General features: G+C 38.7%; 8 protein-coding genes, 4 long non-coding RNA genes and 1 pseudogene across 22 annotated transcripts; 7 read left to right on the top strand and 6 right to left on the bottom strand.

Annotated features, from left to right (window-relative positions):
• Positions 1 to 1,368: 1,368 nt before the first annotated feature.
• Positions 1,369 to 4,964, top strand: TRM14 (Phosphatidylinositol N-acetyglucosaminlytransferase subunit P-like protein; the record flags this gene model as incomplete). 3 transcript variants are annotated; one of them, NM_001340090.1, is made up of 7 exons in its annotated part: positions 1,369 to 1,484; positions 1,596 to 1,887; positions 2,154 to 2,305; positions 2,398 to 3,480; positions 3,574 to 3,695; positions 3,783 to 3,972; positions 4,055 to 4,964. In NM_001340090.1, exons 3-7 carry the CDS (start codon positions 2,167 to 2,169, stop codon positions 4,675 to 4,677), a joined length of 2,157 nt encoding a protein of 718 aa, NP_001319813.1. In that variant the 5' UTR covers positions 1,369 to 1,484; positions 1,596 to 1,887; positions 2,154 to 2,166. The 3 variants fall into 3 exon arrangements, with proteins under 3 accessions (NP_001319813.1, NP_001327158.1, NP_191697.1); NM_001340091.1 differs by lacking the exon at positions 1,369 to 1,484 and having other exon boundaries at positions 1,583 to 1,887; positions 4,055 to 4,677; NM_116002.4 differs by lacking the exon at positions 1,369 to 1,484 and having other exon boundaries at positions 1,864 to 2,305; positions 4,055 to 4,677.
• Positions 2,956 to 3,326, bottom strand: AT3G09655. The gene has a single exon (NR_141552.1). It is a non-coding gene; the product is annotated as an other RNA (long non-coding RNA).
• On the bottom strand, positions 4,937 to 7,204 carry AT3G61370 (pre-mRNA-splicing factor CWC22-like protein (DUF3245); the record flags this gene model as incomplete). 3 transcript variants are annotated; one of them, NM_001340088.1, is made up of 5 exons in its annotated part: positions 7,090 to 7,156; positions 6,164 to 6,224; positions 5,582 to 5,717; positions 5,390 to 5,469; positions 5,066 to 5,300 (listed from the first exon to the last, which is right to left on the bottom strand). In NM_001340088.1, exons 3-5 carry the CDS (start codon positions 5,648 to 5,650, stop codon positions 5,066 to 5,068), a joined length of 384 nt encoding a protein of 127 aa, NP_001327737.1. In that variant the 5' UTR covers positions 5,651 to 5,717; positions 6,164 to 6,224; positions 7,090 to 7,156. The 3 variants fall into 3 exon arrangements, with proteins under 3 accessions (NP_191696.1, NP_001327737.1, NP_001327736.1); NM_116001.4 differs by lacking the exon at positions 6,164 to 6,224 and having other exon boundaries at positions 4,937 to 5,300; positions 7,090 to 7,204; NM_001340089.1 differs by lacking the exon at positions 6,164 to 6,224 and having other exon boundaries at positions 6,802 to 7,134.
• Positions 6,765 to 7,083, top strand: AT3G09645. The gene has a single exon (NR_141551.1). It is a non-coding gene; the product is annotated as an other RNA (long non-coding RNA).
• A 100-nt stretch (positions 7,205 to 7,304) lies between the features above and the next one.
• AT3G61360 (Tetratricopeptide repeat (TPR)-like superfamily protein) lies at positions 7,305 to 9,142 on the top strand. Its single transcript, NM_116000.1, has one exon — positions 7,308 to 9,142. The coding sequence runs from the start codon at positions 7,320 to 7,322 to the stop codon at positions 8,814 to 8,816; it is 1,497 nt and encodes a 498-aa protein (NP_191695.1). The 5' UTR covers positions 7,308 to 7,319; the 3' UTR covers positions 8,817 to 9,142.
• On the bottom strand, positions 8,040 to 8,274 carry AT3G09635. Its single transcript, NR_141550.1, has one exon. It is a non-coding gene; the product is annotated as an other RNA (long non-coding RNA).
• SKIP4 (SKP1 interacting partner 4) lies at positions 8,965 to 10,814 on the bottom strand (the record flags this gene model as incomplete). Of its 2 annotated transcripts, NM_115999.5 has the most annotated exons (3): positions 10,689 to 10,814; positions 9,762 to 10,265; positions 8,965 to 9,666 (listed from the first exon to the last, which is right to left on the bottom strand). In NM_115999.5, the coding sequence occupies exons 2-3, from the start codon at positions 10,241 to 10,243 to the stop codon at positions 9,072 to 9,074; spliced, it is 1,077 nt and encodes a 358-aa protein (NP_567112.1). In that variant the 5' UTR covers positions 10,244 to 10,265; positions 10,689 to 10,814. The 2 variants fall into 2 exon arrangements, with proteins under 2 accessions (NP_567112.1, NP_001327045.1); NM_001340087.1 differs by lacking the exon at positions 10,689 to 10,814 and having other exon boundaries at positions 9,072 to 9,666; positions 9,762 to 10,687.
• On the top strand, positions 10,328 to 10,554 carry AT3G09625. Its single transcript, NR_141549.1, has one exon. It is a non-coding gene; the product is annotated as an other RNA (long non-coding RNA).
• Positions 10,815 to 10,915: 101 nt separating the features above from the next.
• Positions 10,916 to 12,412, top strand: AT3G61340 (F-box and associated interaction domains-containing protein). Of its 2 annotated transcripts, none has more exons than NM_001340086.1 (1): positions 10,916 to 12,412. In NM_001340086.1, the coding sequence occupies exon 1, from the start codon at positions 10,924 to 10,926 to the stop codon at positions 12,229 to 12,231; it is 1,308 nt and encodes a 435-aa protein (NP_001327275.1). In that variant the 5' UTR covers positions 10,916 to 10,923; the 3' UTR covers positions 12,232 to 12,412. The 2 variants fall into 2 exon arrangements, with proteins under 2 accessions (NP_001327275.1, NP_191693.1); NM_115998.3 differs by having other exon boundaries at positions 10,965 to 12,392.
• Positions 12,413 to 13,394: 982 nt separating this feature from the next.
• Positions 13,395 to 17,453, top strand: AT3G61330 (annotated as a pseudogene; the record flags this gene model as incomplete). The annotated part of the gene is made up of 1 exon: positions 13,395 to 17,453.
• Positions 17,454 to 17,691: 238 nt separating this feature from the next.
• On the bottom strand, positions 17,692 to 20,025 carry AT3G61320 (Bestrophin-like protein). Of its 4 annotated transcripts, none has more exons than NM_001340084.1 (4): positions 18,764 to 19,638; positions 18,531 to 18,698; positions 18,238 to 18,444; positions 17,692 to 18,148 (listed from the first exon to the last, which is right to left on the bottom strand). In NM_001340084.1, exons 1-4 carry the CDS (start codon positions 19,625 to 19,627, stop codon positions 17,972 to 17,974), a joined length of 1,416 nt encoding a protein of 471 aa, NP_001327826.1. In that variant the 5' UTR covers positions 19,628 to 19,638; the 3' UTR covers positions 17,692 to 17,971. The 4 variants fall into 4 exon arrangements, with proteins under 4 accessions (NP_001327826.1, NP_191691.2, NP_001327825.1 ...); NM_115996.4 differs by having other exon boundaries at positions 18,764 to 19,573; NM_001340085.1 differs by lacking the exon at positions 17,692 to 18,148 and having other exon boundaries at positions 18,189 to 18,444; positions 18,764 to 19,573.
• A 270-nt stretch (positions 20,026 to 20,295) lies between these two features.
• AT3G61310 (AT hook motif DNA-binding family protein) lies at positions 20,296 to 25,836 on the top strand. The gene is made up of 5 exons (NM_115995.6): positions 20,296 to 21,457; positions 21,773 to 21,840; positions 21,942 to 22,073; positions 22,159 to 22,320; positions 22,402 to 25,836. Exons 1-5 carry the CDS (start codon positions 21,001 to 21,003, stop codon positions 22,645 to 22,647), a joined length of 1,065 nt encoding a protein of 354 aa, NP_191690.2. The 5' UTR covers positions 20,296 to 21,000; the 3' UTR covers positions 22,648 to 25,836.
• Positions 22,827 to 25,876, bottom strand: AT3G61300 (C2 calcium/lipid-binding plant phosphoribosyltransferase family protein). Its single transcript, NM_115994.4, has one exon. It carries the CDS (start codon positions 25,782 to 25,784, stop codon positions 22,866 to 22,868), a length of 2,919 nt encoding a protein of 972 aa, NP_191689.1. The 5' UTR covers positions 25,785 to 25,876; the 3' UTR covers positions 22,827 to 22,865.
• Between the last annotated feature and the right edge of the window lie 338 nt (positions 25,877 to 26,214).

Genomic DNA, 26,214 nt, shown 5'->3' with positions numbered 1-26,214 from the left:
ATATACATATATATCTGCATACAGAAAAAACAAAAATTAATGAGTAGGTGATTAGCTAGTGGGCTAAACAAAGATGAAAATCGTTGTATATTGCATTATGCTAATTATAGTATATGTCAGAGTCATATCATAAAGAAAGTTTGGTAAGTGCTATTCTATTGGTTTTCTTAATTAGAGTCTGATCTAAATGTGTGTGGTGTAATTAGAGGGTAGGCAAACCTCGGGGCAGTAAATAAAAATTAAGGATTATAAAATCAAGTGTATTTTTTTTTGGTATCTTAATTTGGAACATGAACATGAACAAGACTGAGCAAAAAAGCCATGCATGAACGAAACTCTTAAAAATTAAGTTATTTTAATATTTTAGTATGACTCTGAGAAATATTATTATTGTCAATTTGTCATTATCATTTCTTTATATAATATATTACTATATTAGTTTAGTATACTGCAAGTCTGCAAACATGTTTCTACAAACTACAAACGTATATGTAACGACAGAAGATGAACTACAAATAACATTATAACAAAATGATATTACGTCAAAAATAGAAATGTAACAAAATGATAACTCCGAATTTGTTTTTAAATGATAACCTACAATATGTAATCTCTTAGTTATCAAACGTTAATCGCCATTAGTCAAAAGAGAGCTATATATTGGTTTAATCGTTGGATGGTAACATCGTAACGGACTCTTTTTCACATCCCTATTTAGTCGCATTCTATAGCAGAACATATAAAATAGACTTTTTTTTATGGATTATAAACCATACGTTTTATCTTCCGTGTGACCAGAAAAACTAACAAACTAGGTTGGTGACATAGGAGAATTAGCCATTAAACCATCAACTTCATGCTTCAGCATAATTAATTTCTTAATAGACACATAACTTTTTAAAAATGTTATGCTCAGAATCGAAATGTCGTGTTCGTGTATATGTGTGTCATTATTAACAAAGAAAAATTTGTCCATAGTGGAAGAGACTCTAATGTCATTTTTGACTTTTTCTTCATTTATTCTAATTTCTCTCTCCCTTTTTTTATTTTGATTTTCTTTGATATAAACTATTTTGACTTTGCAATTTCTGTTGAACGAAATCACCATAATACCCCTCCCGACACATTAGTTATGTACGGTACTACTCGCTGCATGCGACGACTCCTTCTAGAGGACCATTACCTACCTACCTGCATCACCAAACCTTCTCTGTCCATATACGTATAAATACATATATATCTATACACATTCATTACAGTCTCGTGAAGACACTAATACACATGTATATACAATGACAATGATTTGTATATATAATGTATATAGAGTTATGGGCGAGGTTTCCAATGGCTGCTGCACTTTCAAGTGAACCACGTCAATATTAACCCCAACAAAAAAAGAAAAGAAAAATCTTTACTCTTTATTGGCTTCGTAGATGTGTAAATGATGAAACTTGATACAATCAGCACATTTACTCATAATCTAGGTTGGTCCTTTTTCTAGTAATTTATTCAACTCGTGTGACTTTATGCCTAATTCTCCATTTTATAAATCTATATTGATTTTCTCTCACTCTTTTCTATTTTAATCTTCACAGTGGTTTTCATATTCTGGTGAGAGAAATATGGGTCTTCTTCATCTAAATTGAGACACTACTGTGTTCAACATTTGCCCTCGTGTTTCGAGCTTCGTTATTTCGTTTTATAAAATATTAAAGCCGCAAATTCAGCGAACGTTTTCCGGGAAAATCCGGTGAAAGCTTTCTTCTTCTTCTTCTTCTTTTTGTTTTCGTGGAAAACAGCTAAAAAGTTGAAAAGAAAGTTTCTTATTAATCACTCTCTCCAGCTGCATTATCAGATTTTCCCAAGTATCGGATCAGATTCTAAAAGGTATTGTCTTTAATCTTTATACCTCTTTTTCTTCTTCTTCTTCACAATGATCCCAAAAAAAAAAGGTTCTCTTGCTTGTAAAGGAAAGGTATCGAATTATGAACAGTAATGATCACAATGCGTTTGTGTGACTGATGAGAAAAAATCATGAAAACAGAGTTTTAACAGATCATTTGCATGATGAATCTTTTTTTTTTTTATTATATTCAGACATAAGTTTATTCTTTGCTTGTATTAACAGTTTCCTTACCACTTCTCTATTTAAGTGTCAACTGTTAAATGGAGAGAAATTGTCGGAGAAATCTTGAAAGAGAAGGTATCAATGGTATAGGATGTGTGTGGGTGTTCATTAGTCTCTTTGGATCTAACCAGAAACGTCTCTTGATGGATAACAAACGTGGAAGCAAACGAGTTTCAGGTTTTTGTTTCGTTTAACATTATGTGTCTAAGTCTAACAAAGATTCTTGTTATAATCAGTCTTCTGATCCTATATATTACTCATTTATGCAGGTAATGAAATGAAGCAGATTACATGTTCTTGTGAGAGCTCTCATGAGAGTGTTGATGAGGAAGATATCCATGTTTCGGTCGCCGGTGATGAACATGTAGAGACTGAGGTTTGTAAGAGTCTAGTTGATGAATCTGAAGAGAAATTCAAAGAGATTATCAAACGGTTGATAGCTCAGAAAGAAGGAGAGATCCAAACCTGTAAAGACTTATTGGAGGCTTTTCATGTTTTGGGTTCTGAAGAAGAAGAATCATTCCTCAAGAAGAAGCTTTCAAATGAAGATGCTCAAACCTTGGGAGATTCTAAGAGAGTAGAAGAAGAAAAGCCTGAAGTAGTATCGAAGCAAGAGGCGGTGGTGATACCGAAGAGGAAAGCTAACTTTTTCAGCAGGAAATGGAAATCAGAAGAGAGGAGAAACAGATCTCAAGTTGCAAAAACAATTGTGGTTTTGAAACCTGGTCCAAATACTTTGGATGTTGATTCTTCAACTGGACTGCATTCTACTGCCAACAAGTCCAAAACCGGGAGAACATTTTCTCGCTTCCTTATCGGTTTAGTCAAGAGAAGACTACAATCTGCTGTTGGAAAGAAGTCATGTGATGTTTCTGTTGATAAGAGGAGCCAAAACTGTTCTACGCAAGAAGAGATACAGAGTAAATCAGAGGAGAAGCATGATGTTTCGGATAAAGAAGAACCGTTCTGTGACGAAAGAACGACCGAGGATGGTAAAGAGGAGACTATCTACTCAAGCGAAGATTCAAAGAAGATAATGTCTGGCTTATATATTGCAGCCAAGAAACACTTGTCTGAAATGCTTGCAAATGGAGATATAGATGTGAATTTACCAGACAAGGAAGTGCCAAGAATCCTGGGGAAGATTCTTTCTCTCCCTGAGTTCTGTTCACCAGCAGACAGTCCTAGATTGATCCCGGCACATGATTTGGTTAGTACTCTAAGTCAGACAACTGAGCAACCAGAGATTCTACAAACACCAGAAACCAGTTCAGCTACAAATGATCTGATTGATGAAGATTCGGATAAAGACGACGATACATTATTTACCATTGATGTCTCTGTTCCTAGAGGTGATTTGTTTCTTCTTCTCTTTTTGAGATGTTTCTTTCTATCCCCAGCAGATCTTAATATTGTTCTGACAAAATGTTACTAAATGGTTTCAGACTATGGGAATGAAACTGAGAATATAGACAATGATGAGGAGAGTGAGATAGATCCATTATCTGAAACTTGTAGCTCTTCCGTTTCCCGAGAAGTCGAAAATGTTGATGAAGATGTAGAAAAGGTTAGACAACTTGTGTATGTGATAAGTGAATACATTCTCTGTTTTTCTTGAATGAAATTTTAGATTTCATGGTTTATCTTGTTCCAGGAAATGTTGAACCACCAAGCGCATTCGCCGGCTTCTCCTCTAGAATCTCCAACAACTTGTTCAGTAAGGTTGACTGAATGCAAAGAAACTGCCACTGATGCGCAGGGAAAGTTAAGTCCAGTGTCTGTGCTCGAGACTTTGTTCACAGATGATGACAGTAGCCCAACAACAAGCACAAGTTTCAGTTCAGGTATTTAAGAACTTTAAAAATCAGCTCAAGGTTGATTCATCAGAACTTGGTTTCTTACTACTGTTTCTTAATTCTCATTTAGCTGGAATGCGGATGCAACCACTCTGTATAAGATTCGATGAAGTTGATTCTCCAAAACCAGAGAAGGACAACAATGTCGAAGCAACCATAGATGACAAGGAATTGACACTTGCATACATTGAAGCCGTTGTGAAATCTGCAGCCTTGAGCTGGGAAGAGCTTTTAACAAGGCCCTTTTACTCGGAACAGCTTCTTGAGCTAGAACTAACAGATGGCATAGTTTTTTCTTCTACACAGCTCTGCGACGATAAGAATCTCCTTTACGACTGTATCAATGAAGTTCTTATGGACTTCTGTTGGAATGAATTCAATCCCGGGCCTTGGATTTCATTCGTGAAACCTGAGGTCCAGTTGATCTCAGACATGGAAATCGCAGCTAAAGTAGCACAAGAAGGAGTTTACTGGCATCTCCAACCTTTGCCTTTCCCTCACACTTTAGATCAGATAGTAAAAAAAGACATGGCTAGAACTGGAAGCTGGATGGATCTCCGGTTTGAGATCGGTTGTCTAGGTTCCTATACAAGTGAAATGATCCTTGATGAGTTAGTAGAAGAGATCATCATGAGCTGCAGAGACATGGTTCAAGTTGAACCGATGCAGGAACCCAGCAGCGACAACCTGTGATGAGGCTCTTTGTTTTAACCTTTTGTCTATCCTGTACAGTTTCATTGCCACTGCCATGGTCAAATCTCTTGACATTCTTGTGCAGTGGCACAACCACAGCTTTTTTAACATAAACAAAGACTTCAGAATCTCTTATATTGTTTCTTTCACTTCCATACTCTGTTTTTGCTTTCCAGTGGCATCTGTAGTTTTACTCGGCCAAGAGAGTTGTGCATGAGTTATAACTATAGAGTGGTATAACATGAGGCTTGAACTTAAATAAGACAAAGATGATGTTTTTTTACCAAGCACCATGTTCCAATAGAACTACAATTATGCGTTTTAGCTCTTATCCAACAATCAAAACAAATACAAGGCCATGACTTTTTACTATAGTACATCACAAACTCTAATGAGGAGTACTTGTATTTTTCTTTTTCTTACCAAATGCTTGGCTTTTGCTTTCTGATTCATCATCATCCTCACTGTCATCACCGGCATTCTTACTAGAACCAGCAGCTTCTGCAACCAATCTTGCATTTTTTCTTTTCACTGCAGCAAACTTGGCTTCTAGTTTCTGATCGAGAGGGTCGTCTGAAGGTCTACGCTTTGTTTGTCGTGACACTTGAGCACCAAGTCCAAGCCTAACACAGGGGTTACAACGATACTTATATTTAGCTTCATTTTCTCAAACGAAATGCAAATTTACATGTAAAAAGATATTTGCGTTCACCTGTGTGGTCGTTCTTCTTGTGCAGTCTCAATAGGATCATCCTCTGTGGGCCTCGTCATACTGGCAACCCACTTCTCAGCCTGCAAACCGCAAAAACTCAAAGCGGTGAGATTGAAACCAAATTATATGAAAGCAAGAAATATCTAGATTTGATTCAAGGATTTTTGTGCTTCAATGAGGAAAAAATCTTACAAGTTTTTGTGCCTTATCTGTTTTAAAAATCTGTGGAGTTCCCTTCTTCTTTGCCGTTTCCGTTGTCATTGCTACTAGAGTATCACCACCTCCCAACTTCCTATAGTCCCAGAAGTGATATGCTTACTTCACTTTACTGCAGTAAGACAAGTTCACAAGCGATTTTTTCGGTAAGCTCTTGTTAAATCTTAGTCACATTGGCCAATCACTAGTTGAATGCAACAAGTTAACCTAAGGAGTTCTCTTTCACCAAACCTTTCGAATTGGTCCCTAAACGGTTTAGGCTAATTAGCAATCATCAATGCATTCAGAACAAGGTAAGAGACTTGTTAAAGCACATCAAAACTAACATCCTTTCAAGCATTCCTAACAAGTTAGTTCATAGACTGCACCTTAAATTACTCAGTTAGTCAGTCTCTTATGTATGTTATATAATGTTCCAACGGTGATTAGTTATTAAGTGTTTTAGATCTATGTATATATAAAAAAAAACTGCATGACTTCATTCACAATCACAATCAACTTAAACCTTATAATAATAATATGAATTGTAACACTTATGTTACCACGGAGAAGTCTAACCTTTTAACTAATCAATCATGCAACTTGACCCCAGAACCAATGAAAGATAGACATCTACTCTCTGCGGTCAATCAAATGATGAGAATAAGGATCAATTAGATTTTTCAACAATAGTCTTAGAAGTGACTTGTGGGAACTATATTCTGTGACCTATAAGCAATGTGAGCACAAGATATACGCATAAGGTCAGCAATATAGAGTCTTGACATATAGACTGATTCAAAGCTGACTCTGCAAAGATAGACATCTACACTCTGTATAAATCAAAAGATGAGAATTTTCACAGACCTTAAGAATCTTGGTGGTCCTGAATTGCCCTAGTTTGCATCCTAGTTAAGCCTAAAACAAGAAGCTATTCTCTGATATCAAGGAGAGAACAAGCACACACATGAAACGAGCTCAATTTTCATTAACTACACTTCTCGTCACATTCACATATTCCAGTCAAAGTAATAATCTCGAAACGTGTCTCAGATACTTAAGATTCTAATTCTCTAGCTATTCCTAAATCAGGTTAGAACCAAACAACTAATCTATGAAACAACAATGCTTAAATCACAGATAAAAGCACACATAAAGCAAAAATCTCAAAACCCCAGAAACAAAACAGAGAAAATTGCCTTGAGGTTGAAATTTACCAGTTTGAGGATGCGGGCTTCGTGCAGCTGCAGGTTTAGGCTAAACCTAATATCTAACGCGAGAATACAAGTAAAAACATTTAAAGATAAAAACCCACTAAAACTCTCCCCACAGACACTATGTGACACAATTTCATCACAAATGGAATCATTAGATTTTCACAGACAAATCAACAAACACCTTCCGTGCATATACAAAGTGAACCAAACTTTGAGCTAGAGAACCGCAAGTAAATTCATACACGAACAAGAACTCACATATCTTTGCGTGGATTAATGAGAAATTACCAGTTCAAAACATGAAATTTGCGTCGCTGCCAAACGAACTCCTTCCTTCTCTACAGATGCCGATGAATAAGCTCGCGGAGCCGTCCAACAAGTTTTAATAACCAAAATAAACCGATGTTCGATTTCAGTTCCTTCGGCATAATTTCGGTTCGGTTCGCTTCGGTTAACTGAAATGGGCTCTTTAAGGTTTCTATTTCTTCTCGGAATCTAATTTTCTGGTAGAGAGAAAAATGCTTCAGAAGATCTCCTCCGATTCGTATCGTCGTCTTCTTGCTCCAGTACTATCATCATCTTCATCTTTATCATCTACATCGATAAACAGAACAGAGATCGAACGTATTACAATAATCATCAATGGTCATCCATTCCCAAATCATCCGATTCAACCCATTCTCGCCAAACACATCCCTTTATCTTCTCTGTCACCGGAATTTGTATCAGAAGTTCTCGGTCGTCTCTTCGCTGCTCATTCCAATGGCCTTAAAGCTCTCGAATTCTTCAAGTATTCACTTAAAAGCTCTAAATCTTCTCCCACCTCTGATTCCTTCGAGAAAACACTTCACATTCTCGCACGGATGCGTTATTTCGATCAAGCTTGGGCTTTAATGGCGGAAGTGCGAAAAGACTACCCTAATTTGTTGAGTTTCAAGTCCATGAGCATACTTCTCTGCAAAATCGCTAAATTTGGGTCTTATGAAGAAACTCTAGAAGCTTTCGTGAAGATGGAGAAAGAGATATTCAGAAAGAAATTTGGTGTCGATGAGTTCAATATTCTTCTACGAGCGTTTTGCACAGAGCGAGAGATGAAGGAAGCGAGATCAATTTTCGAAAAATTGCATTCTCGGTTTAACCCAGATGTGAAGACGATGAACATTTTACTTCTAGGGTTTAAGGAAGCTGGTGATGTTACGGCCACGGAGCTGTTTTATCATGAAATGGTGAAACGAGGATTTAAACCAAATTCCGTCACTTACGGTATCAGAATTGATGGGTTCTGCAAAAAACGAAACTTTGGGGAAGCTTTGAGGCTCTTTGAAGATATGGATCGTCTAGATTTTGATATCACGGTACAGATACTCACTACATTGATCCATGGGTCTGGTGTAGCTAGGAACAAGATCAAAGCACGCCAACTGTTCGATGAAATTTCCAAGAGAGGTTTAACACCTGATTGCGGAGCTTATAATGCTTTGATGAGTAGTCTAATGAAGTGTGGAGATGTGAGTGGTGCAATTAAGGTGATGAAGGAGATGGAAGAGAAAGGAATTGAGCCTGACAGTGTAACTTTCCACTCGATGTTTATCGGAATGATGAAATCAAAAGAGTTTGGATTCAATGGGGTATGTGAGTATTACCAGAAAATGAAGGAAAGATCTCTGGTTCCGAAAACACCAACTATAGTGATGCTGATGAAGCTGTTCTGTCACAACGGTGAAGTAAATTTAGGATTAGACCTGTGGAAGTATATGTTGGAGAAAGGGTATTGCCCTCATGGCCACGCATTGGAACTCCTTACCACTGCTTTGTGTGCTCGAAGAAGAGCCAATGATGCATTTGAGTGCTCATGGCAAACAGTAGAGAGAGGAAGGTGTGTGAGCGAACCAGTCTATCGGATGTTAGAGACCTCATTATCAAGCAACAACGAGTTGAAGAAACTAGAAGAACTCAAGGAGGAGATACAAAAACTGCATAGCTTTTTGCCTCCTCCTGAAATACAGCTAATGTAGAAGTAGCTTCACTGTAGTGTAATCACTCTTGTCTGCAGACCAACCACATTGTGAGATTAGTATGTTCATTCGTATAACTCTTTTTATCACCCAATTTTGAGATTTTGAATTGGGGGTTGTTGTTTATGAATCAGGAAGACAATAATTTGTGTGATTCAGACAAGCTTGTGAATTTACATGAACAACAGAAACAGCATATGTTGTTTACAAGGACGAAGAATTTTGAGCCAAGAGAAAAGTAGAGAGAGCTAGACATTATATGGCTACAGATTTACAGCTAATAACATCTATATCATCATCCCAAGTCTTTGGTATAGAAGAACACACCATTACTCCATTCATCTTATTCTTCCTCACATTCTCAACATCAATTACCACAGTAGAGCAATCCTTACCAATCACAAAGATACTATTCCCAATAGATACAAGCCGACAAGGCTGCTTCATCACCAATTGAGATAGCTTCCCGATATGAATCCACATTCTCGTATCCTTGCACCACATTGTTAGCTTAGCTCCAAAAGTCTGATCCAAAACATAGAGATCACCTGCCACAACAACTGCTGGACCTCGCCATCCTGATGCCATATCATCATCCATACGTTCCCAAATCCCGCTAGATGCACTATAGACTGCAGTGGAAGATCCTCCAACACCACCCCGAATATAAATCCTTCCATCCATTACAAATGAATCTTCCATTTCAGGGACAATATTCACATCAGAACAAGATTTGCAGGTTCTGGTCAAAGGATCATAGATGTCCCAAGTTCGTTTAGCGTTTGGATTCAATCCTAACCCACCAATTGCAATAATTTTTCCATCCAGCGTTTCACAAGCAAAGTAGCATCTGCATATGCAATCGAAATATCAAGGGCTGGAAAGAACAATATCGAGCTGGTTGCTGCTAATGGCAAGATTAAGAATCCTGAGAAATATTAGTACCTTTTAGTTGAAAGAGGAGGTACTACGTCAAACCAAGTGTTCATAGCAGCATCATAGCAATAAATCTCATCAGTAGCATCTTCTAACCAACCACATCCACCCAACACAAACAGTCTCTTACCCAATACTGCAAAACCCATGCCTTCTCTCATTGGGATATATGGATAATCATTGATTCTTTTCCATGACCTTCTGGACGAGAACGGATTCAGCATGTGTAAGAAGACACCGCCAGATATGTCGCGGCACAACGCGTAAATCCAAGATTCAGCCAAGTTAAACTCGTTTCGATAGTCGCACATTTCATCACTGCACACAAAATCTCTCCATCTCCTTGAAACACATTTCATTGCCATGTGATATTCTCTTGGAACTCTAGCTAAGCAGGATTTTGAGATATCATCAGGAACTCCGCTTATAAGTGCAATTTGTGTCTCATTTGATTGACCTGCACGTTGTGGATCCTCTACTATACACGCCATTGTGAATTGATTCTACAAAATCCTGTTCATGACCAAAAGAGAGACAAACACTGGCTCAGATATGGCTAATCCCTATACTAACTTAAAGTAGCAATTCACATAAGTGGCCTTTGTGATCAAGAGCAGCATTAATCAAGATATTTGAAGATAAACAAGAGCATTGCCATAACAACAAATCAAACATTCAAAGATGAAGAAACAGATCGAATTCCAACAAGTACAGATCCAATGTCAAACCAAATTATTTAACTCTCACAGTCCACTGATCAAACCCGTCAGCAATTACATCAAATCCACTACACATACAATCAGATCTACAACTCCAGCAATAAATAAATAAATAAAATCAGAATCGAAACAGATCTTAAATCGTCTCAGAAGAAACGAGACTGAGGAAAAAGTAAGAAATAAGATGAGAAATTGAGAGGAATCTAGAAGAAGTTACCTTCAGGGCACGTCGCAAGGAACAGTAGAGTATATTCCGTTTGTGAGCTTCCCGGCGAAGAAGAAGACGATCACTTTCTTCTAAGAAACCACAACGGCATCGTTTTGAATCGTCAGCTCATTTTTTAATTATTTTGCAGCCATACCCTCATACTATTAATTTTATACATGTAGGCATTTATATTCTCATTTAAATCAGAAAGACCCAGGATCTTGAGAGACACGTTTTAAGCGTTATGATTATTATTAGGTTTAATCAGACGGAAGGGAGAAAAAAAGTCATTAGGGTTTTAAGAGAAGCCGCCTCCACCATGATGACACGGCGCAAGAAACGATCTTGTTCGAATCAAAAGAAAGAAGAAGAGAAATCCGAACGGATCCCGTTCGATCTCGTAATCGAGATACTCTTGAGATTGCCTGTCAAGTCTATAGCTAGATTTCGTTACGTATCGAAGCTATGGCAGTCCACATTGCGAGGTCAGCATTTCACCGAGTCCTACTTGACCATATCTTCGTCTCGTCCGAAGATCTTGTTTACATGCCTAAAAGACTGCGAAACGTTCTTCTTCTCATCACCACATCCTCAAGATCTGTCTCCTATAGCCGCAAATTTGCATATGAGTTTCCCGATTAGCTGTCCCTCTAATATTTGTCGTCCTGTTCGTGGCTGGTTATGTGGTTTACATCAACGAACTACAAAGGGAACGACGGTTACTGAGCCATTGATATGTAACCCTAGCACAGGGGAATCCGTGGTCTTACGTAAAGTGAAAACAAGGAGGAAAGGAGTGATAAGCTTTTTGGGGTTTGATCCGATCGACAAAAATTTCAAAGTATTATGCATGACGCGTTCATGTATAGGACGAGCTGATTCTGAAGAGCATCAAGTTCACACGTTAGAAACCGGGAAGAAACCGTCAAGGAAAATGATCGAATGTGACATACTACATTATCCTGTTCCTGTGGAGCATACTAATGGCTTTTCTCAATATGATGGGGTATGCATCAATGGTGTTTTGTATTACTTAGCCATTGTCCATGGTGTTTCTGACGACAGGTATCCTGATGTAGTATGCTTTGAGTTTGGATCTGACAAATTCAAATATATCAAGAAAGTTGCTGGTCATGACATGGAAATATTGTACTTGGGAAGGCGGCTGAATTCAATTCTAGTAAACTACAAGGGTAAATTAGCTAAGCTTCAGCCCAACATGCCTAACAACGTATGCACCGGTATTCAACTATGGGTTCTTGAAGACGCGGAGAAACACGAATGGTCAAGTCATATCTACGTTTTGCCTCCTCCGTGGAGGAATGTATATGAAGAGACCAAGTTATGTTTCGTTGGAACGACTCGTAAAGGTGAAATTGTGTTGTCCCCAAACACTATATCCGACTTTTTCTACCTTCTCTATTACAATCCCGATAGGAACACTATCACTATAGTTAAAATCAAAGGAATGGAAACTTTTCAGAGTCACAAAGCTTACACCTTTCTTGACCATTTAGAGGATGTTAACCTTGTACCCATTTGGAGGATGTGAAGCTTGTGTCAAAGTTTTCAGGATTTTGGGCTCGTATAACATAGCCCGTTTATTATTTTCTCAGATTACTTTTATGTTCTAGTGATGGTATTCGTCTTTTATTTCATACACTTGTAAGACATGGTTGTTTTAAGCTCAAATACTTTGCTATTTATAAAATTTCACGAGCAATCAGACTTTGGGAATTGTGTCTGATATTTAATAAGCAAACTACAATAGAGCTAACGAATTTGTACCACCCCTCAAAACCCTAGTTTATTTATATCCTTTTTAATTTTTGGTAATATGAGTTCTATATAAGATTTTTGGTAATTTTTAGTTTCCGAGATTGTAGATGAATAATAGACATACACTTCTGAGTCATGGTTGCTTTTGGCTCAAGTTTTGTAGCTTTTTAAAACTCTTCTTTTCATGAGCAGTTTTGCCAATTATCTTAGATGAGTTTCATATTCTTATTCATTTAGGTGCAATAACAACATTACAACAAGGCTAAAGAATTAGTTTCAAGAGATAGTAAATGGATTCTAAATAAAGCAAATATGGTATAACTGGCTTCCTGACCCAAACTATGACTTATGTAAAAGTGTAAAAAGTTGAATCTGCATATTATATATACAACATAAACATATACAAAAGGAAGATATACAAACGTTTACCTATCAACTGGTATAAAGTGTTGTATCTTCTATACGATGTTGAAAGTTAAACTTGATTTTGAATCAAGTTTAATTATTGGATCAATTATCCAATAATTAATTATGGCCAAATCCAAGTTCTAGAGTTTTCTCTAGAAATATCATCATTTCCACCTCCTTAAAAGATTCTAGAAATTTTCTAGAATCATCTTCCACCTCCTTAAACATAAAAATCTAGATACTCTAATAGAATAATCTAGATAATTTGAATAATGTAATCTAGATCTTATGTAAGAACTCTCTAGACTTAGGATTAAAATATTTTAGATATTTTGTAGTTTGGAGGCTATAAATACCTCCTCCCCCTCTCAAATGTTGCAATGTTGTGAAGTTGTATTCAAGTTTAAAGCAAAGTAATAAAAGTTCTATTTCCTAAAAAACTCTCTCAAAACACTTAAACACTTTCTCCATTACCTCTAAAAGAATTTTACTCTAACAAAGTGGTATCAGAGCTTGAAGATCCTAAAGATGGCGAGTAACAATGTTCCCTTCCAAGTCCCGGTGCTCACAAAGAGCAACTATGATAATTGGAGTCTACGAATGAAGGCTATCCTAGGAGCACATGACGTGTGGGAGATAGTTGAGAAAGGTTTCATTGAACCGGAGAATGAAGGTAGTCTTTCTCAAACTCAAAAAGATGGTTTGAGAGACTCAAGAAAGAGAGACAAGAAAGCTCTCTGTCTAATCTATCAAGGATTAGATGAAGATACGTTCGAGAAGGTCGTTGAAGCTACGTCGGCGAAAGAAGCATGGGAGAAGCTTCGAACCTCTTACAAAGGTGCCGATCAAGTCAAGAAAGTACGTCTTCAAACTCTAAGAGGAGAATTTGAAGCACTACAAATGAAGGAAGGTGAACTCGTCTCCGATTACTTCTCAAGAGTGTTGACGGTTACTAATAACCTTAAAAGAAACGGAGAGAAGCTAGATGATGTGAGAATCATGGAGAAAGTTCTTAGATCATTGGATCTAAAATTTGAGCATATTGTCACCGTCATTGAAGAAACAAAAGATTTAGAAGCTATGACAATAGAGCAACTTCTTGGGTCATTACAAGCTTATGAAGAAAAGAAGAAGAAGAAAGAAGATATCGCCGAACAAGTCCTCAATATGCAAATTACAAAAGAAGAAAACGGCCAAAGTTACCAAAGAAGAGGTGGTGGTCAAGTACGAGGACGAGGTCGTGGTGGATATGGAAATGGACGTGGTTGGAGGCCACATGAAGACAACACAAACCAAAGAGGTGAAAACTCATCAAGAGGTCGTGGGAAAGGACACCCAAAATCAAGATACGATAAATCAAGTGTCAAATGCTACAATTGTGGGAAGTTTGGACATTATGCTTCTGAATGTAAAGCTCCTAGCAACAAAAAATTTGAGGAGAAGGCCCACTACGTTGAAGAAAAAATTCAAGAAGAAGACATGTTATTAATGGCTAGCTACAAGAAAGATGAACAAAAAGAGAATCATAAGTGGTACCTCGATAGTGGTGCAAGTAATCACATGTGCGGGAGAAAAAGTATGTTCGCGGAGCTTGATGAATCGGTGAGAGGAAATGTGGCTTTAGGAGATGAATCGAAGATGGAGGTAAAAGGTAAAGGAAACATTCTCATTCGATTGAAGAATGGAGATCATCAATTTATTTCCAACGTTTACTATATTCCGAGCATGAAGACAAACATCTTGAGCCTTGGACAACTCTTAGAGAAAGGTTATGATATTAGATTAAAAGATAATAACCTTTCAATAAGAGACCAAGAAAGCAATCTCATTACCAAGGTGCCAATGTCGAAAAATAGAATGTTTGTCCTCAACATTCGAAATGACATTGCACAATGTCTTAAGATGTGTTACAAAGAGGAGTCTTGGCTATGGCATCTTCGATTCGGACATCTAAATTTTGGAGGATTGGAGTTGCTTTCAAGGAAGGAAATGGTGAGAGGGCTACCTTGTATAAATCATCCAAATCAAGTGTGTGAAGGATGTCTACTTGGAAAGCAATTCAAAATGAGCTTTCCAAAGGAGTCAAGTTCAAGAGCACAAAAACCGTTGGAGCTAATACACACCGATGTGTGTGGTCCGATCAAGCCGAAATCACTTGGTAAAAGTAATTACTTCCTTCTCTTTATTGATGATTTTTCAAGAAAAACATGGGTATATTTTTTGAAAGAAAAATCCGAGGTGTTCGAAATTTTCAAAAAGTTTAAAGCCCATGTTGAGAAGGAGAGTGGTCTTGTGATCAAAACCATGAGATCCGACCGTGGAGGAGAATTTACATCCAAGGAGTTTCTTAAGTATTGTGAAGACAACGGCATTCGAAGACAATTAACGGTGCCAAGATCCCCTCAACAAAATGGTGTAGTGGAAAGAAAGAATAGAACAATTCTTGAGATGGCAAGGAGCATGCTCAAAAGTAAGAGACTACCAAAAGAGTTGTGGGCGGAAGCGGTCGCGTGTGCGGTTTATCTATTAAATCGATCTCCAACAAAAAGTGTCTCCGGAAAAACACCACAAGAAGCTTGGAGCGGAAGAAAGCCCGGTGTTTCTCATTTAAGAGTCTTTGGAAGTATTGCTCATGCTCATGTACCGGATGAGAAGCGGAGCAAACTAGATGACAAAAGTGAGAAGTATATCTTCATTGGTTATGATAACAACTCCAAAGGCTACAAGCTCTATAATCCCGATACGAAGAAGACAATTATTAGTCGAAATATAGTGTTCGATGAAGAAGGAGAATGGGATTGGAACTCAAATGAAGAAGATTATAACTTCTTTCCACATTTTGAAGAAGATGAGCCGGAGCCAACAAGAGAGGAGCCACCAAGTGAAGAGCCTACTACACCACCAACTTCACCAACAAGTTCTCAAATAGAAGAAAGTTCGAGTGAAAGGACTCCGCGTTTTAGAAGTATACAAGAGCTCTATGAGGTAACCGAAAATCAAGAAAACCTTACCTTATTTTGTTTATTTGCGGAGTGCGAACCCATGGATTTCCAAAAAGCCATTGAAAAGAAGACTTGGAGAAATGCCATGGATGAAGAGATCAAATCAATACAAAAGAATGACACATGGGAGTTAACTTCACTTCCAAATGGACACAAGGCAATTGGCGTGAAGTGGGTGTATAAAGCAAAGAAAAACTCTAAAGGAGAAGTGGAAAGATACAAAGCAAGATTGGTTGCAAAAGGTTATAGTCAAAGAGTCGGAATTGACTATGACGAGGTATTTGCTCCCGTTGCTCGTCTAGAAACGGTTAGACTAATCATCTCACTAGCGGCTCAAAACAAGTGGAAGATACATCAAATGGATGTCAAGTCGGCCTTCTTAAATGGAGATCTTGAAGAAGAAGTTTACATTGAGCAACCACAAGGCTACATAGTCAAAGGTGAAGAAGACAAAGTCTTGAGGCTAAAAAAGGTGCTTTATGGATTAAAACAAGCCCCAAGAGCTTGGAATACTCGAATTGACAAGTATTTCAAGGAGAAAGATTTCATCAAGTGTCCATATGAGCATGCACTCTATATCAAAATTCAAAAAGAAGATATATTGATCGCATGCTTATATGTAGATGACTTGATATTCACGGGTAACAATCCAAGCATATTCGAAGAATTCAAGAAAGAGATGACGAAGGAGTTCGAGATGACGGACATTGGATTGATGTCTTACTATCTCGGAATTGAAGTAAAACAAGAAGACAATGGAATATTCATAACTCAAGAAGGCTATGCTAAGGAGGTACTTAAGAAGTTCAAGATAGATGACTCAAATCCCGTTTGTACACCAATGGAATGCGGAATCAAACTATCAAAGAAAGAAGAAGGGGAAGGAGTGGATCCAACAACCTTTAAGAGCTTGGTTGGAAGCTTGAGATACTTAACATGCACAAGGCCCGATATTTTATATGCGGTCGGAGTTGTTAGTCGTTACATGGAGCATCCAACAACAACTCATTTCAAAGCGGCAAAAAGGATTCTTCGCTATATCAAAGGTACTGTAAACTTTGGCTTACATTATTCAACTACTAGTGATTACAAGCTTGTTGGATATAGCGATAGCGATTGGGGTGGAGACGTAGATGACCGAAAGAGTACAAGTGGTTTTGTGTTTTACATTGGAGACACGGCTTTCACATGGATGTCGAAGAAACAACCAATTGTCACTCTATCCACTTGTGAAGCGGAGTATGTAGCGGCTACGTCATGTGTATGCCATGCTATTTGGTTAAGAAACCTCTTGAAGGAGTTAAGCTTACCACAAGAGGAACCAACGAAGATCTTTGTGGACAACAAGTCGGCAATAGCTTTGGCGAAGAACCCGGTCTTCCATGATCGAAGTAAACACATTGACACACGCTATCACTACATTAGAGAGTGTGTTAGCAAGAAGGACGTGCAATTGGAGTATGTGAAGACACATGATCAAGTAGCCGATTTTTTTACCAAGCCTCTCAAGCGTGAAAACTTTATCAAGATGAGGAGTTTGCTTGGAGTAGCAAAATCAAGTTTAAGAGGGGGTGTTGAAAGTTAAACTTGATTTTGAATCAAGTTTAATTATTGGATCAATTATCCAATAATTAATTATGGCCAAATCCAAGTTCTAGAGTTTTCTCTAGAAATATCATCATTTCCACCTCCTTAAAAGATTCTAGAAATTTTCTAGAATCATCTTCCACCTCCTTAAACATAAAAATCTAGATACTCTAATAGAATAATCTAGATAATTTGAATAATGTAATCTAGATCTTATGTAAGAACTCTCTAGACTTAGGATTAAAATATTTTAGATATTTTGTAGTTTGGAGGCTATAAATACCTCCTCCCCCTCTCAAATGTTGCAATGTTGTGAAGTTGTATTCAAGTTTAAAGCAAAGTAATAAAAGTTCTATTTCCTAAAAAACTCTCTCAAAACACTTAAACACTTTCTCCATTACCTCTAAAAGAATTTTACTCTAACATACGATACGTATATATCAAAGCTAACCTAAGCCATCACATGTTCTTAGCTCCCTCGGGAAGACAACCTACATCACTCACACCAACCGGTAATCAAGATCTATGGCGACCATTTGATGAGTGCTTGAATTCATGGAGCTTTATCTTTGCAATGATGCGGTTACGTATGACTTTCTCAGATTTAACAGCTTCTTGGATGTTACTATGCACAAGATCGCAAAGCTCATCTAAGGCCAACATAGGAAATGGTTCTTCTATAAGAACACCCACCTGCAGAGTTTCCAATCCAAAAAGAAGGTTTAATGGTTAAGGATTCAAGCAAAAGAGGGTAAGTATGGAGGAGGAGGAGGACAAAGTACTTCTTCTATGCAGAACAGAGAGGCAGCACTAATGAAAGTAGCAGGAACAACAATCCAATGGCATTCATCCCAGAGAATGATTGGGAGAGTTAGATGCCAAAAGACTAAAAACCTCGAGGTTAAGCGTGTGTAAGAGAGAGGAATCGGAATGCCCATGAGTTGTTCACAAACTCCAATTCCTTCATGTAAATGCAGCATCTTTGATTCCTGCAATGACGCAAAGAACATATATTGGTGTCAAGTGTTCATAGCAAAGAATTTTAATAGAGAGTTCAAGGATTCAAGAATGCTACCAACAAATCTCTCTTTGCATCGTCTAGTTTTAGCAACTGAATGCTCTGAGAAATGAACTCGATTACACAACGCGGACGATGCTTTGCTTGAAGAATCAGAGATAAGTCATCTGCTTCTATCAAGTTCCGGAGATCTCTTGCTATATCTGAACCATAAATCACATGACACTGCAAATGAAATTAAAGCATCAGAAACCAACAATAGAGTCAAGCAAGAGATGAATATTTTTTACCTTAAGAGCAACAGGGAAAGCTGCAATGTAACGAAGAAGCAAATCTTTGATGATCAATTCATCACCGGAGCTATCAACGGAACAAATAACTTGCCTAGCTAAATCATTAGTTCCAGCAATAATCCCAACCCAAGCTTTCCTTCCTTCTTCATACCTAGAATACGAAGCCTCCGTACGAAAGACCAGAAGAAGAGCCAAAGCCGGAGCTGTGAGCTGATACGGCAACGACGAGGATCGAAGAATTGGAAAAATACCAGGAAGCCAATCCAAAGCCACGGCGGAGTTGTAGCTAGCGATCACAACCGCGACGCTTGTGAAGAAGAAAACAGGTGGAATCAGGGAGAGTATAACTCGTGAAGAAAAGCTCGAGAGTAGATGACGCACATGGCGAAGAGAGCTTCTATGTTCAACCCATTTCTCGTGTGTGTAGAGAGAGCGTTTCTGCTGCATCCCACGCTCTTTAATCTCGTCTGCCCAATCTGGAACAGCTCTGAGGAGATGGATAAGCTTATCGGTTAAGGTTTCGTGACCTGAATCGTTGGATTCAGGACCAGATGAGACACGGGGAGGTTTGAGATTGACGGATTTGCGGAATCCGGTGGAGAATATAGGAAATCGTGATTCGAGGAGTGATCGGTGAGTGAAATTGGAAGAAACTGATAGATTCATGGATTGATACATTGGCGGGAAAATAAGGGGTTTTAGGTTTAGGGTTTGATAGAGACGAAGATGAAGAAGAGAAATGGTGGTTGACACATGAGGCTGCGTAAGGGTAGCAAATCGGAGGACTTCGAGAGGTGAAAAAACAAGTGATAGGAAAAAGGTAGTTGAAACGGTTGTTCCAGGATTGTTTACGTTCCACATTCAAACGTCGTCGTTTTAGGACAACATTGGGCTTTGATATGTTAAATACTGGGCTTAATTATTCTAAACGACGTTCGTTCCACGACAACATTGGACTTGGATCTGTTAAATGTTATTTTGTTTGAATATACTGGGCCTAATTATCCCACCGACGATTCGACTTCGATGTGTTTTTGTTTGATGTGTTAGATACTGGGCCTAATTATTCCTATCCGGCCCATAGAAGATTATAGCAAACAATTAATGTTCTTGTTGATCTTCTTCACTTCACTTCACATGACATGAGTACTAAACGTTCAGATTCTGTATTGTTGATAAACTCTTGGGTCCTAATGATTATTGTTTGTAGAGAAAAATGAAGATTTAAAGTGAACAGAACAGAGACAAGAACAATATTTACTCCACAAAATGGGAATTTATATTCATGTTATATGTCTCTTAATGCCAATATATAATCATTAGTCTCAAGTATTTATGGTAAAATAGAGTCTAAAGATAGATTGGGGGATTCATAAATTTTGAAAGCTTATGATGAAGTGGAAGCCAGTGAGGAACAAAGAAAGTCTTGACTAGATCACATCACTATTCTCTCACTCTCGACATCAGAAGCGTGAGATTCACTCTCTCATTCCCAATGCTTCGTTTGATACACGCACCTAATCTATAGCGTTGAGAATGAGCCACACAAAGATGATGATGATGATGGATGGATGGATCCCTCCTACAAATTGCTAGATGCTAGAAAGAAGTCTATTAGAGAGATAGAGAGAGAGCTTATATCACAGTCAAAAGTCAGAGACTTCAAATTTAATTTCGAATTTTGAAATCCTGCCTCATCATCCCATTGTATTGTAATCCACAGTAAATGCTTGGAGAAAGGATCTTTTTTTGTTTGTTTCTGTTTTCCCTCTGTCACCCAGTAAAAGAAAAAAAGCAACATCACATACACTCTGAAGAAAGAAAGAGAGAGAACCCTAGAAAACTTTTTTTTTTCTTCACCATTGTTGATTGATGGATGAGAAAGCTTATTCACACTTCATTTCTTTGCTTTTGGTGAGAGAATGAAACAGAGAAGAAGAGATGAAGAAAATTAAAGTTCTTTCCTTTTCTCTTTTGGATCTAATTTCATCTTGAGATTTTCTCATAGCTTGATACTAAAGCTACATAAAAAACAATTAGGTGAAATGAAAGTTTGTGTGTTTTGATAAGTTTTCAGAGATTTTCGGTTGCATGTTGTTATCTTGCTCTTGAAGTCTATCGAACCCTTTTAGATTCTGATTTTGTTCTCTTCTTATCCCTCCTCCTATAAGTTAGCCATTTAGGGTCCCCATCGAATTTTACTAAGTTAAAGTCAGAGTCTTTTTGGTTAAGCTATGGATCGAAGAGACGCAATGGCGTTATCCGGGTCGGGTTCTTACTATATCCAAAGAGGAATCCCCGGTTCTGGTCCTCCTCCTCCTCAAACTCAACCAACGTTTCACGGATCACAAGGATTTCATCATTTCACCAATTCCATCTCTCCTTTTGGGTCAAACCCAAACCCAAATCCAAACCCTGGAGGTGTCTCTACTGGATTCGTGTCTCCTCCTTTACCCGTTGACTCTTCTCCGGCTGATTCGTCAGCGGCGGCGGCGGGAGCTTTGGTTGCTCCTCCTTCAGGTGACACGTCTGTGAAGCGGAAGAGAGGACGGCCTAGAAAATATGGACAAGATGGTGGTTCTGTTTCGTTGGCATTGTCTCCTTCTATCTCCAACGTTTCCCCGAACTCTAACAAACGTGGCCGTGGAAGACCTCCTGGCTCCGGCAAGAAGCAACGGCTATCTTCCATTGGTAATATCCCTAATCTCTAACTTATGAGTTTTATTTTCCGACAAGGACATTGGCTCTGAATATGGTGGGAAGTTTTGAGCTTAATTGATGATATAGTTTTTCAAATGAGGACATTGGTGGGAAGTTTATTATAAGCTAATTCGAACTGTTAAGGATTAATTAAAGCTGTGGAATTTTATAATGTCAAATTGTTGAATTCAATATTTATTCTTTTATTATTCCTTGGCCTTTCTCTTAAACTTTGTTATTGCTCTGTTTCTCCCTGATTACAATTAGCTGTGATTTTTCTGAAGACATTTGATTCTTTTTTGTAAGGTGAAATGATGCCTTCATCAACTGGGATGAGCTTCACACCGCATGTAATCGTAGTTTCCATTGGTGAAGTATGTTTCTTCTGTCTCCTCTTGAATAAATCTGTTCTTTTTTTTCTTTGTAATCTTGCCTCTAGTTCTTGAGATAACCATACTCTCGGTGTTGCTTTCAGGACATTGCTTCAAAGGTTATATCGTTCTCGCATCAAGGTCCACGAGCGATATGTGTCTTATCCGCAAGTGGTGCTGTCTCTACTGCAACTCTTCTTCAGCCAGCACCTTCTCATGGAACTATTATATACGAGGTTTTATTGAATCATCACTCACATTTTATTATCTTTTAGAAGACAAAAACATTACTTATTTTGGTGTATACTTTGAAACTTATAGGGTCTATTCGAGCTCATATCTCTCTCAACTTCTTATCTGAACACAACTGACAATGACTACCCAAACCGCACTGGAAGTCTAGCGGTCTCACTTGCTAGCCCCGATGGTCGTGTCATTGGTGGTGGAATTGGAGGTCCTCTAATAGCAGCAAGCCAAGTCCAGGTGAGCTTACGCTTGTTATCAAATTCCTTAGATGAATTTAGATTTCTTATGCTTAACTATGTGTGTTTGCCTCCTTAAAAGGTCATTGTTGGCAGCTTCATTTGGGCAATTCCGAAAGGGAAGATTAAAAAACGTGAAGAAACTTCTGAAGATGTCCAAGATACTGATGCTTTGGAAAACAACAACGATAACACAGCAGCAACGTCACCTCCTGTTCCTCAGCAAAGTCAGAACATTGTTCAGACTCCTGTAGGCATTTGGTCAACTGGTTCAAGGTCAATGGATATGCATCACCCCCATATGGACATTGATCTAATGCGTGGATGATTCATGTATATATAAGCATTGAATCTAGGAGAAGAAGAAGAAACTTGAGCTAACCTCCCTGAAACAAAGTAGTCTATTGGTATTGTTTAGGAAAGAAAAAGACAATTAGTAAGTTTAGGAATTTCTGCGTGTTTTCGAGCTTTCAGTTAGTTGATTTGGTCTCTTGACTTGTTATGAATGGGAAAAAAAATTGCTTGTTTCTTATACGTTTTAGCATTCTACAGCATACAATCTGTTTTAGCAGGAAGTCGTCGGAAGAAATTAATAGGTCCAGGAGGTGTCTTACCCCTGAATCTTGGAGGTCTCATGATGTATAGTCCGGCGAGAAGAACAAAAACCTTAAACGGCACAACATACAAAACGACAGTAGAAACCAAACAAAGCACCATGAAGATCGAAGTTGCTCTTGGATCTCTCCAGCTTAACAGAGCCTGAACTCGTTCTCCTTGACCTGCTATATCTCCCACAACCGTTTGAGCTCTACTAGCGATACTCCTTAACCGCTCGTACCGCATTTTTACAATCCCCGGGTCTTGAGACGAAAAAGGGAAGGTATCGAACTCTTCGTTAAGCTCTTCCGGGTGGATATTGTCTGCAAATGATAGTCTTGTGTCCATGTGTGGAGGTTGTCTTGGACGGAGCCTGTAGTTCCATACCCCAAGCATGAACAAGCAAAGAGACATCACTGGAAGAATCATCTCCGGCGAACACACTAACACCAAGAAGATTATATGAATAGCTGTAGTTTCTACCGGTTTCTTCCACCTGCAGATATCTTGAAACCATTCTCCGGTTCCTAGTAAACCAGAGAAAACAGAACTCAATCTGAAGAGATTTGCACGGCTCTTCCTCATGCTCCATAAATGCGAATTTGAATCCGAAATGTATTCAACTACTTCTTTTCTAAGTGGCGGCTCGGCTCTACTTAACCGAGCTGCCACTAAGTTAACCGCATGCTGCCTAAGAATCTCCTGCTGCACTACTTTCAACGGTCTTGCGTAATGCATCTTGGGAAGAAGCGGTTTCCAGTACTGCATTAGCATCTGAAACATCGATGAGCAGGAAAACCTAATCGCTAAATGCAACTCCCCCATTTTCTTTAAACCTGAAGGTCGAAGAACAAGAAGCGGATACGAGTGACTGTAGATCCTTCCGGCTTCGAGAGTCGAGATTCTAACTCTGATTTTCCCAATTTTCCCATCTCCTTTGTTACCATTACCACTATTGATCTGATTGTTATCGAAAACACCGATTGTTATTACAGTTGCTGGCTCATAAACCTCCCATGTGTACTGCTCATTGAACCGCGGGTTTAAACAGTTCGTAACGGTTCGAGTCCTGACCCATTTGGTTCCATACTTAGCTACACAATAAGCATCCACCGTCTCCTTCTTCCCTTCTTGGCTCAAATTCAAACCTTCAATTCTCAAGATTCCTAATTCAAGAACACCAAAAGACGGTTGTTTATGACTCAACAACTCTTTCATCGACGGTCTGAAATCGCTGCTGTAGTAAGTAGATTCATCAAGAACGTGGTAGCCTCCTTCTAGACAAACGTTTAGATGAAGTCTCGTCGTCGCGAATCTGACTCTTCTCTGGTTCTCAGTTTTAAGACTAAACCAACGGTTAGGCACTGTCCGGTTATCGTCAATCCGTTTATCAATTGTACCAATCGGTATATGTACCTCTCCCAGCGTTTCCTCTCGGTTAGGTGCGACTCGGTCTTCAATCGAGATGATCAGATCTTCAAACGGTTCAGCCGCGACGAGAGTGAACTCTTCGTTCCATCTTGGATTCAGCGAGTGACTCGGTTTGGTTCGAACCACTTGGTTATTCAACCGGATTTTTACATATGGATTTGGCAATCGAGTCCGGTCTGGTACAATAACTAAGTCTTGTGCCTCGATGACATTAACCCGGAGGTACCAAAGCCTTGGAGAATGATAGACTTTAGAACGCAAACTCGATTTGTTAACAGCGTTTAAAGCGTCTGAGTATGTCGCGTCTGAGAACGCTTCGTCGGCTTGAGTACCGAACCAAACAGCCAACATAATCTCGCCTCCTTTCTCGTTGTTGACTCTGTACCATTCTGGAGCTAAAGGACTGTCTGGTGCGACACGTGTCGGAATCTGATTGAGATCGAACCGGATTAAACCGACGAAATCGTCTTTGACCATGTCTTTGTCCATGACGATGACTTCAAGAACGTTTGATTGTTGATTGGATTTGGAGAAAGCGAAGACTTCGTTCCAAACCGGGTTTTGATTCTTCTCAAAATGTTTGGTTTTGCCGGTATAGTTTCCGAGTTTGACTTCGATGTATGGATCTAGACTTCCGGTTAAGTCCATGGATGGAAGATTTCTAGCTTTCACGATTTTGATGAAGAGAAACTCCATTGGCTCGACGAGATCATGATCACTTGATCTTGCTCGTTTGCCTCCTCCGAGAATCGGTTTCGTCTCTTTGATAGAATAATCCGGTGGATTCGGATTAAACCCCATAGTTGTAGGTATCGGAGTACCAAACCTCGGTGCTTGATAGAGAGAAGACTCCATCATCGGTGGCGGTAGAGCCGTTTGCGATTGAGGCGGAGGCGGTTGCGGTTGAAACGATTGCTGATTCCCTCGTGGGCTATGGTTACTCTCATTTGTGGGGATGTTGTGAAATTTGTGCCTTGATTTAGAAGGAATCTTCTTTGTAGAGATTAGATTCGGTACCTTGGGAGAGGGGTTATCAGTGAGGAAAACTTTGAGAGCGAGCTCACCTCCATTGGCGGCAGCGGAAGAGAACATGCTCCATTTCTCTTTCTCTAGAGGATAAGGCAATCCAACAGCTTCTGAGTACGGGAGAAACGCAGTTCCCAATATTCGAATCTTACCTAGACAAGATTTTGTTATGCTGCTGGTTTTATTGTAAACGTAAGCGTCAAGAAATTGATTTGATAAATCCTCTGTATCAGAGATGTTGAAGAAGAACTTCTCGTTCCACACCGGACTAGAGTCATCGATCTTAGTCATAGTTATGACTTTCTGATCGTCAAATCGTAGCTCGACGTAAGCGTTAACACCGCCATAGTCCTCTCTAGGTTTGAGCCTTGCGCTTATGACTTCAACGCCAAGTTTCAGATTACTCATCATTTTTACTTAAAAAATTTCTGAAGAAAACAGAGCAGAGGTTTTTGAAAGTTTCTTCTACACTTATGAGATCGTGGAGACTTGTCTTACAAGACAACTAGGCAAATGTTTTTTTGGGGGAATTTTGTAATGTAATTAAACGTTGACCGTATTTAATTAGGGTCACGCAACGCGCTTATCTGTTATTAATCGTGACGCCAATCATCAGAATTCTTTTGATTATGAATTTATATGATATTAAATAAAAACATTATTTGTCAACAAGTAAGATTGGGGATAATGCAAGGGCTTATTAGGTACATTGTCGTATTTAAATCCAAAATTAGTAAAATTGCGTGGTAGGGTTTTCAGAAAATGTCATGTATGTTATCAGAAAAAAAAAAAGACATGAAATTTGTTAAAACCTCAAGCAAAAAAAATCTATCTATCGAAT

Source organism: Arabidopsis thaliana, chromosome 3, assembly GCF_000001735.4.
Source record: "Arabidopsis thaliana chromosome 3, partial sequence".
In the NCBI taxonomy this organism is placed as follows: Eukaryota; Viridiplantae; Streptophyta; class Magnoliopsida; order Brassicales; family Brassicaceae; genus Arabidopsis; species Arabidopsis thaliana.
This window is presented reverse-complemented; position numbering and strand designations above follow the sequence as displayed.

Coding starts and splice junctions, on each gene's coding strand:
- AT3G61360 (NM_116000.1), top strand. CDS start 7,320: ATGCTTCAGAAGATCTCCTCCGATTCGTATCGTCGTCTTCTTGCTCCA.
- AT3G61340 (NM_001340086.1), top strand. CDS start 10,924: ATGATTATTATTAGGTTTAATCAGACGGAAGGGAGAAAAAAAGTCATT.
- AT3G61320 (NM_001340084.1), bottom strand. CDS start 19,627: ATGTGGAACGTAAACAATCCTGGAACAACCGTTTCAACTACCTTTTTC. Junction 18,699..18,763: donor CTTTCCCTGTTGCTCTTAAG/GTAAAAAATATT, acceptor TTTCATTTGCAG/TGTCATGTGATTTATGGTTC. Junction 18,445..18,530: donor ATGCAAAGAGAGATTTGTTG/GTAGCATTCTTG, acceptor GCGTCATTGCAG/GAATCAAAGATGCTGCATTT.
- AT3G61310 (NM_115995.6), top strand. CDS start 21,001: ATGGATCGAAGAGACGCAATGGCGTTATCCGGGTCGGGTTCTTACTAT. Junction 21,841..21,941: donor TCGTAGTTTCCATTGGTGAA/GTATGTTTCTTC, acceptor TGTTGCTTTCAG/GACATTGCTTCAAAGGTTAT. Junction 22,321..22,401: donor TAGCAGCAAGCCAAGTCCAG/GTGAGCTTACGC, acceptor CCTCCTTAAAAG/GTCATTGTTGGCAGCTTCAT.
- AT3G61300 (NM_115994.4), bottom strand. CDS start 25,784: ATGATGAGTAATCTGAAACTTGGCGTTGAAGTCATAAGCGCAAGGCTC.